The following is an 8,845-nucleotide window of genomic DNA, read 5'->3' on the forward strand; positions in this document are numbered from 1 at the left end:
AGTGTGGGCAGGACCTCAAAGCTGATTATGAGCCCCAGGGAGGCCCTCTGCCTCGCCAGGACTCAGCTCTGGGGGGGCAAAGGCAGCTGCCCTCTCAGTGCTGAGCCAAGGCCAAGCACACACGTCGGGGAGGGTGGGGCTCAGAAAATGCCAGCAGGGGTCTGGGCCCAGGATTCCAGATCCAGTGGGCACTGTGTCAGGGGCCAGCTGAGGGCCTAAGGGCCAGGTGGGCAGAACAGTTGTCCTCGTACTGCCTGGGGGAGCTCAGCCGAGGGACAGCATCACACGCTCCAGTCCAGTCTCAGCTTCAGGGCCATTCACACAGTGTTAACAAGCCCTTCCACAGTGGCTTCCACTCATGAAGCACCTACTATGTGCTGGGGATCTCACACCCACTCTCAATCCATTCCACAGTAACCCTTGGAGGCAGAACCCTCCTTGTCCTCGATTTTAGATGAGGAAACTAAGATCCGGAGGAGTGAAGTAACTTACCCAGGGCCACTCAGCCAAGATGTGGCAGATGTGTCTGAGGGTAGATCTCCCAGACTCAGTGCCTTCCCCTTCCACCCTCCTAAGGGGCCTTAGACCAGTCCCTCCCCTGATCCGGTCTTATTGTCCCCACCTGCAGAAGGAGGGTCGCTACCCCAGGATTCAGGCACTGTACCGTTGGGGGCGGGGGCCCTGTGACCTGATAAAACACCTGTTTCCTCCAACGTGTCTTGTTTGTACATAGTGGCAGGAAGCAGCCAGTCACAAGGTACGAGGGAGTGTGACTGTGTGTCTTCAAGACCACAGCCGCCTGAGGAGGCCCCTCTATGTGGCTCTGTGCCCGCCCTGACCTGGTCTCACCTGGGCAGTTCTGTGACCTGAAGCCAGTGGCCCTGGAGCCCGTTCTGACAGCTCAGCTAAGCCTGCTTCCCTGCAGCCCCAGGGGGTGGGGTGTCAGAAGACCCAGGAGGGCATGGGCTGCCTGCAGCCTCTGGGAGGGGACCACCGAGACCCCCTTCAAGGCCACTCACACCTGAGTCTCCGGGCACCTGGGGAGGTGGGCGGAACTGGCACGAATGTCCCCACCTGCTGACTGTGGAAACTGGCTTGGTGCAACCACAGTAGGGCTCCAGGAAGAAACACCTGGGTCCTGGCCACCTATCCAGGGCCCTCCGACAGCCCCCACCCCCAGCAGAGCTAGAGGGCAGCCCTAACATAGCGGCCCCTGAAGACAGGGGGGGCAGGGTCTGCAAGATGGACCTTCCTGGCTCTGCAAGGTGTCAAGGGGGCACCCAGAAAAGGAAGTCTGACCTTGGGAAAGGCTGGGGGTGGGGGTTGGGCAGCAGGCTTTCCAAATACCTCGGGGGAAAAAATGCAAGTCAAAATAACTTCTAAACCCTGATGCCCACCACAAACCTACAAAATGAATGACAAAAGAGAAACACCTGCGTTAGCCATGCACACTCGGGCCTGCAAGGACCCTGAAGTGAGCTGGGGCCACAGCAAAGCCAATGCCGGATCCTCCGCCCCCTTGGTCCATATTTCCCCTTGAACGCTGTGCTCCAGGAAAATTTGCAAAATGGCAATTAAGGAGTGATTTGTGCAGAGCGCCGTTCTCACTAGTACAGAAGGCAGCCCACGAGGGGTAGTCAGCACGAGAGATCAACAAAGAAAAGATGCTGTGCACAAGCACTGTTGGGGGCCTGCCAACATGCACCCCCACACAGAGAGAAGGGTCAGGGCAAGGCATGGGGCTGCAGGTGGGTCCCCATGTGAGGAAAGGCCCGAGGAGGGTGCGGAAGCTAAAGACCATGTGGACCTCTTCCCTTTTCTTCCCTTATACAACAGCTTAAGCCCCTATCACCCTGTGTGTGGGGGTTGTATCTGGCTGGGGAAGGCGACCTCTGTCAGACAAATCTTTGGGGTGGTGGGGGAGGGTTCTCAGAGTAAACTGAATGGCCCCAGGAGTATCGCTTCCAAGAACCCCTGGTAAGGCAGGGCAGTGAGGAGGGGCCTGTGAACCAGGGTCCCCACCCTTGGGCTGGGCCCCCGGGTTCAGATCCCCAGGCATCTATAGCTCAGAGTGGAGATATAGCCCTCCAGATGGGAGTCCACACGGGCCTGCCTCGGAGTCACAACAGCAGGGGACACAGCATTGGTCATGCGTAACCCAGGCCACACCAGCACTTTCCTGGGCACCTCTGCCCCCTGTCTTTATGCCAATGCTGGGAAGAGGGCTCACCATGCCCACTGTGCAGGTGACACCAAGGCTGGGACACGTGGGGCACATGGGCTTTCTTCAGTCTAAGCATGGCAGGTGCATCACAAGGCAGGGCCAGCCACCTCGGCCTGAGGGCAGAGCCAGGAGGGTGGGCAGGGCAGCCAGAGCCCAGGGTTGTGACGGAGGCCACCAGCTGGACGGCTGGAGGGTCTCTCTAAGGGCCTCTGAATTAAGCCCGGAATGAGCAGTGAGAGGGTGGTGGCTGTGTCAGGGAAAGAATTCCAAGCCAAGGGGACAAGTGCAAAGGTCCTGAGGTGGGAAAGAGTCTTGCTGGGCTTTCCTATCGTGACACGGAGGTGGCTGCTATCTGGGGAGAAGAGTACGGTGCCGACAAGACAGGCGGTCAGAGGTGCTGGCCCCCTGAGGCACTCAGGCTGCAGGGGTGGTTTGCACTCCCCTCAGGAGCCATGGGAAGCCCCTGGAGGGTTTGATCAGGTGAGATGGCATCTGATTTGTTTTTAAAGGGCCCCTTTGGCTGCTCGGTGGAGCCTGGAGTGGGGGTTAGAGTAGGCGCTGGGGTGGGGGCAGGGGGACCCTGGAGCAGGCTGTTGTGCCACCCTCCATGCAGGATGGGGATGCTTGGGCTTGACGGTGGCCACGGAATGGAGAATTGAAACTTTGGGGTGTTTGGAGGGGAGCCCAGTTGCCTGCCAGTCCCGTCTTCACCTGTCAGACAACCGTGCCTTTTTGGGAAGCTGCTCAGCAGACCCTCCCCCTGAGCCAGCTCTGGCCAGCATGTCCCCAGCTGGGCCTTTCGTGACAAGATTCCTCCGGCCAGGCGGGGGTCCTCAGCCAGGCACTCCCAGAGGCAGATGCTGGTTCTGGTCCATCTAGATGCCCAGCCTGGTACCAGCCTCCCTTCTAACAGGCTTCTCTCCAACCAGAGCTGGTGATCAAGCACCCACCAGTAACCCTCCTTCACAAGGCCCCGTGCTCTGTCTGAGGGGTGTGCAGGGCTGGGTGGGTGCATCTCTGCAGAGCTCCCGTGGATAGGCTGGCCATGTGTCAGCAGCACTTCCTTCCTCAGCTCAAGTCTTGCTCACATCCTCACCTCCTGCTCCCCCAGGGCTTGTCTGCACAGCCCTCACCTGAACCTCAGACCTTGGAGTCAGGAAACGTGAACCTCCAGCCAGGAGCCCCTGCAGGAGCCCATCACCTCAATGGGGCTCCTCCACCTGGAGCTGCTGCCCCTGCACCCCCGGCTCAGGGCACGCCCAGGTGCGGCAAAGCTGCGGTGCTCAGACACAGGCGAAGAGTACCAAGGCCCTACCGGAGCCAAAGCCTCACTTTTTCTTTCCTGTATGGAAATGTAATTCATGTACCATAAAATTCTTCATTATAATGCATGCAATTCAGTGGCTTTTAGTATATTCAAGGGGGTCTACGACTGTCCCCACTAACTCCAGAACAGACACATCCCCACAAGGACCAATCCCTTCAGAGTCATTCCCACAGACCTCCTCTCCCAGGCCCTGATGGCCACTCATTCACTGTCTGTCCCTGCAGATTTGCTTGCTCTGGACCTTTCATCTAAACGGCGACAAAGGCTCACCTAGGCCAGGTGGCTCAGTTGGTTAGAGCCATCATCCCATAACCAAAAGGTTGCGGGTTCAATCCCCAGCCAGGGCACACACCTAGGTTGTGGGTCCCACCTCTGGTCCAGGCCCAGACAGGAGGCAGCCAACTGATGTTTTTCTCTTTTACATCGATGCTTCTCTCCCCACCCCCGCCCTTCCTCTCACTCTAAAAATCAACGGAAACCTACCCTCGGGTGAGGATAAAAAATGTTTTTAATAAAAAAAGTTAAAAACAAACGGTGAGAGGCTCGGCAGCCTTCCAGGCCACAGGTTTCCAAGTGGAGCCCATGGAAAGGGTCCGAAAGAGCAATGAGGTGCCATGTTCCTCTCGAGACGAGGATTTGCACCAGTTCGAGGATTTGCACCAGTTCATCGGCCCCCACATTCAAGAGCCTGGGCTCCCCTAAGGAATGATGCCTCACTCAGCCTAGAGCCCCTCAAAGTCTGGCCGATGACCAACTCCCTGCCCCCCACCGCACCCCCAGCCCCAGGTCTCAGAGCAGGGAAAACACAACTGACAGAAGGAGCCAGGAGGAGCGGCTACTGCCCTCTGCCCTCGGCCAACAGCTGCCTGCATGCCCACAGGAGATGCCTGACAGACACCAGCCATGAGAGGAACTATGACCTGACTCCTCTTCCCCTAACAGAGTCCACAAGCAGCCAAGCACCAAAAAGAAACACATCTTTTTTGGGTTTGTTTGTCTCTTTCTCTTTGCCCCGTGGCAGCGGCGCTTGAGGTGGTCACTTGGCCTGTCGCTCCTGACCAGGCGCAGGCCTGCCAGTTTCGAGGTACCTGGTGTAGCAGCCACATGGATGGTCCACCCACGCATGGGCAGCGGGGGTCCCCAGCATGGGCTCCCCCACTGTCTAAGGACTCAGGGGACTGGTTGTGAGCCCCTTGGCACAACTGCTGGCCACTTGGACTCTCTCTGCGAGGGCCAGGCAGCATGTCATCTATGCGCTGAAGACAGGCTCAAGAAAGCCCCACTTTGAAGAAACCCTCCAAAGGCGGCGTTCCCTCCAGGCCCCGCAAGGGGCTCCAGACCCACGTTAAGAGAAGCTTTTTCTGATTCCAGATGTGTAAACCCGGAGTCGCAATAATAAATGTGCTCCCAAAACATCGGGACAATTAATTTTGCTTTTTAAAACCCGATCATAGTTTAAGTGTCTATATAACTCAGACAATGCAAGCAGCTACTCTTACTTGCTATTTGCTCATTACTATCAAGTTTTCTTAAGAGAAGCTCCACTACATTCACATATATCTTCCTCACCCAGTGTCACCCCTATTTAGGCACTTGCCTCTGTCCTTGTCCCCACCTCCTGGAACAGCTGGCACAGGGGCACTTAAAGTCAGCCCCAGAGCCTGCCCTCCCCGTGTTCCCGGAGGCCCAGCAGAGGGAGGCTGCCGCTGAGTGGGGTGGAAAACCAGGGGACTCGCCCTTATAGGAGAGACGGATGCAGACAGATGCGCCTGCTGTGCCCTGGAAAAGGTCCTTATGTTGAAAAGAAATGGTCTGGGCCTGGGTGTTGTGCTTGTCTCTCTGCGCCGCGTTCTACCTGACCCCCCACCCCACCATCCTTAGTGCAAGGAGTGAAGGAGAAGACACCAAATGGTCTCATCACCACGCCCCTACAGAGAATGAGACCCTCCCTCTCCAGGCCGTGAGAGGAGCTCAGGAACATGGCTTTTCCTTGTACCACTGTGGAATCACAAGCAGTAGGAGGGGAGCCTGCTCTGCGAGGCCCATTCTAGGCCGAGGCCTTTGGTCTAGTCATCGCTACCAGTGACTCCAGCCCCCGACCAAGTGAGCAAGCAAGCAACTCACCCACCAGTGGTTTGGCAGTGGTGGGTTATGTTGATGTGGCCCAAAATCAAAGGGTCTGCTCCTACCAGGGGACCCCAAAAACATCTTTATTAAGTATCTGCTCCTGTGGGGTGGAGGTCTCTCAGGAGGGCTGCTGCACCAGGCGGCAAGGTCAGTGGGCAGGCCTCCTCCCCCCTAGACTTGAAATGAAGCAAACATCTAGATAGAGCAACCCCAGAACAGAAAGTCAGACCGACAGAACCCTCATCCAACGTGCTCCTTCTACAGGTGAGTAAACGGGGGTCCAAAGGGCAAGGAGCTCATGTTCTGAGTCAGCTGTCTACAGGGTTTTGCATCCTGAGTTTCTGGAGAGAAGCCTCAACCTGTCTTCTCACCTCCCACTACCTTCGGCATGAAACAGCTTTGGGAACCAACTCTCCCCCTTCCGGATCCAAAACAGCCAGGCAGTCACCCTCCTGCCTCTGGGTGACCCCATCACTAGCCATGTGAGCCTCCCCCTGGCCAGCCCCACCTACAGTGGGCCTACAGTTGCACCCAACACCCGTCCACTGGAGTCCCCCCCAACTTTTCATGTACTCTAGAAGCTCTAACCTTACCCTACCTTGGGCTAGATGAGGCAAGTGAAACAGGAATCTGAATTTTTAAAAAATTCTAGTACAGCTTAACTGCTCCCAAGCACTCAGAATTCACACTTGAGGTTATCTGCTCCAATGGGCAGAAAAGCATGGTTTGTGATGATCATGAAATCTTTCCAAAGCACTGGATGCTTAAACATACTGAATTTGCAACCTCATTAAACAGCCCCCTTACCAACAGTACGGAACCACCCTTGAACTCTTCGTGGTGCATTTGAGACCAAGCCAGCTTCATGAAAACCCACTTTCCACACATGGTGTTCGGGGCCTTTAAGGGTGCACTCATGCCCACACAGAGTGAGAGCAGAACACCCACAGGCAGGAGATCTGACGCCAAGCAGCTTTTCTGCTGGTTCCTCCAAGCACCAAGGCTCCGGGCTCTGGGCTTTAGTGAGAAGGCTAACTACCAAGGTCACAGCTCAGACCACACTATGCACACCACCTGTGGGAGCCAGGGGGTGGGTCTGAGCTCAGAAGTTTTCTGAGCAGACTACACCCCAGCATCACTTGGCACCAGGATGGAGCTGCACCTGCCATGAACACGCTGGGAAGATGAAAGCCAACAGGTAGCGGAAAGTGGGGTGCCCAGGGTCACCCCCCTGACTTCAGCAAAGTTCTCATCTGGTTCAGATCCTACAGAGCAGGAATGGGGAAGAGACCAGAATAGTGTCCTCATGTACCTATTTTGTTGTAAGCAAAAGTTACTTCTTGCCCCTGCCTCACACCTGGGCAAAGAGACAGCAGGCACCGGGATGAGCTGATGGGGACACTTACCAGCGGGGGTTGCGGCTGGGGGTGCTGCCCAGCCCCCGAAGGGGGTGGGTAGTGCATGAGCAGATTGAAGGCGGAGTAGACGGTGTCTTTGTACATGCCGCTGGCGCACTCCGGGGCCTTCAGGCCTGGAAAAACCACAGCTGGGTCAGACTCGCCAGCCGGATGGCTCGGGCTGAAGCCTGGCTGTCTGCTCTCTAGAGAAAAGTAAGACTTGCCAAGGGGTCCCCTTCGAGTTCGCGACTTGAGAAAGAACAGGATGGGGGTGCCCGCAGTGCCAAGTTTTGACGAAGAACCGAGTCCAGGCCTCCTCTTGGCGACCCCTTACTCGACCCCCGCCCCACCAGCTGGCCAAGGAACCTTGGCCGATACTTTCTCTCCAAGACAGGGGATCAGTCAGTCACCTGGGCAGGAGGGGAGGCAGAGATGGCGGGGGTCTGTTTACTCCTATAAAGGTCAGGGCACCGGAAGTGACTCGAGCCCGGAGGCGCCCGGGAAACCCGCCCCCACTCCTCCCACCCCCTCGGTTTTACCGCCTCCCGGAGCTGCAGCTTGGGGGAGGCAGCCCCTCGGCTCCCTCCCTCCCACGGGGGACTGGGCCTTAGCGGGTGGAGGGGAGCGGGGCAATGCAGAAACTCACCGTCCTCCAGAGATTCTGTAAGTTTGTCAGGGAAAAGTCTCTGCGAAGTGTGTTCCCGCCCGAGAGCCTGCGGAGAGATTCAGAAGGGCCGTAAGGGGCGCAGGAAAAGCTGGGGACTCGGGGCTAGGGACAGGCGGGGCTCTAAGGGACGGGGACCCCGAGGGCCGCGGCCCCGGGGAAGGATTCGGGTTCGGGCCGGCGCTCACCTCGGCCCCGACCTCAGCCTCGCCGCGGGCCCCGGCGCCAGCCCCCGGGACCCCCGCGCCGCCCGCCGCGCCCTCGGACTCATTGACTAGCGACGATTTGAGCTCGGCCAGGTCGCGCTCGGGGCCCGCGGCGCTGTCGCGGCTCTTGTCGTCCTGCTCCTCGCCCTCGTCTTGGAAGGCCAGCAGTTCGTCGGGCGCGCCGAGGTCGTCCCCGCCGCCTGCGCCGCCCCCGCCCGAGTCCAGCTGCGGCATGGTGCGCTCCGCCCGCTGGGGCGCGGGGCGCAGGAGTGAGGGGCGCGAAGCCGGCCCGGGAGGCGGCGAGCCCGGAGTCCGGACCTCCGAGCTCGGAGCGCGGCGGGCGGAGCGCGGGCTGACTCCGCCTGGGCGGGCTGCGGGCGCTGGGCGCTGGGCGCGGGCGCCGGACTCAGCGGCTAGGGGAGCTGGCGGGTCCGAACATCAAAGGCGCCGCCGGCTGAGTGCGGGGGGCGGGGCGGGGCGATGGAGGCGGGCCGGGGCGATGGGCGGGCCCAGATGCCCCGCCCCTCCTTTCAAGGAAGCGGCGGGGACACGCCCAGTGGGTATGTCTTAAAGGGCTCGCTCTCCCTGTTGTAACTAGAGAGAGGTGTTGGACTGGACGACTTTGAAAAGCATCACCCATCTCCCAAAATGCGGGGACTTTAAAGGAGACTCCGACCCTGCCTCCTCACCAGGGGATTCCCGCCCCGCGCCTAGACGCCCCCTAGGTTCTTTGGGTGTCCTGGAACTGGAGCCAAGGTGTGAACTGCCTCTGCGGCCCCGGCCCAGGACGTTCTGGGCTTGGAATTGGGGATTTCCTAGAGCTTGGGACTGCTCAGAGGCCACCCCCGGCCCGGCAGTATTAGGCCTCCTCAAAGCCCCATTCTCCAAACCTACGCCGGT

At 58.8% G+C, this 8,845-nt stretch overlaps 1 protein-coding gene across 3 annotated transcripts in view; it reads right to left on the reverse strand.

The window, feature by feature from the left end:
• Positions 1–8,383, reverse strand: part of TCF7 (transcription factor 7) — a 30,113-nt gene extending 21,730 nt beyond the window's left edge. The window contains exons 1-3 of one of the 3 annotated variants that reach the window (XM_037050460.1): positions 7,928–8,382; positions 7,722–7,788; positions 7,085–7,209 (exon numbers count right to left, since the gene is read on the reverse strand). In XM_037050460.1, the coding sequence (XP_036906355.1) occupies positions 7,085–7,209; positions 7,722–7,788; positions 7,928–8,179 (444 nt within the window). In that variant the 5' untranslated portion in view covers positions 8,180–8,382. Of the gene's footprint in view, positions 1–7,084; positions 7,210–7,721; positions 7,789–7,927 lie in introns of all 3 variants that reach the window. The other 2 variants (XM_037050462.1, XM_037050461.1) reach the window with 2 other exon arrangements.
• Between the last annotated feature and the right edge of the window lie 462 nt (positions 8,384–8,845).

The sequence above is a fragment of the Sturnira hondurensis genome, unplaced genomic scaffold (assembly GCF_014824575.4).
Source record: "Sturnira hondurensis isolate 20B ecotype Veracruz unplaced genomic scaffold, ASM1482457v3 Scaffold0006805, whole genome shotgun sequence".
Taxonomy (NCBI): domain Eukaryota; kingdom Metazoa; phylum Chordata; class Mammalia; order Chiroptera; family Phyllostomidae; genus Sturnira; species Sturnira hondurensis.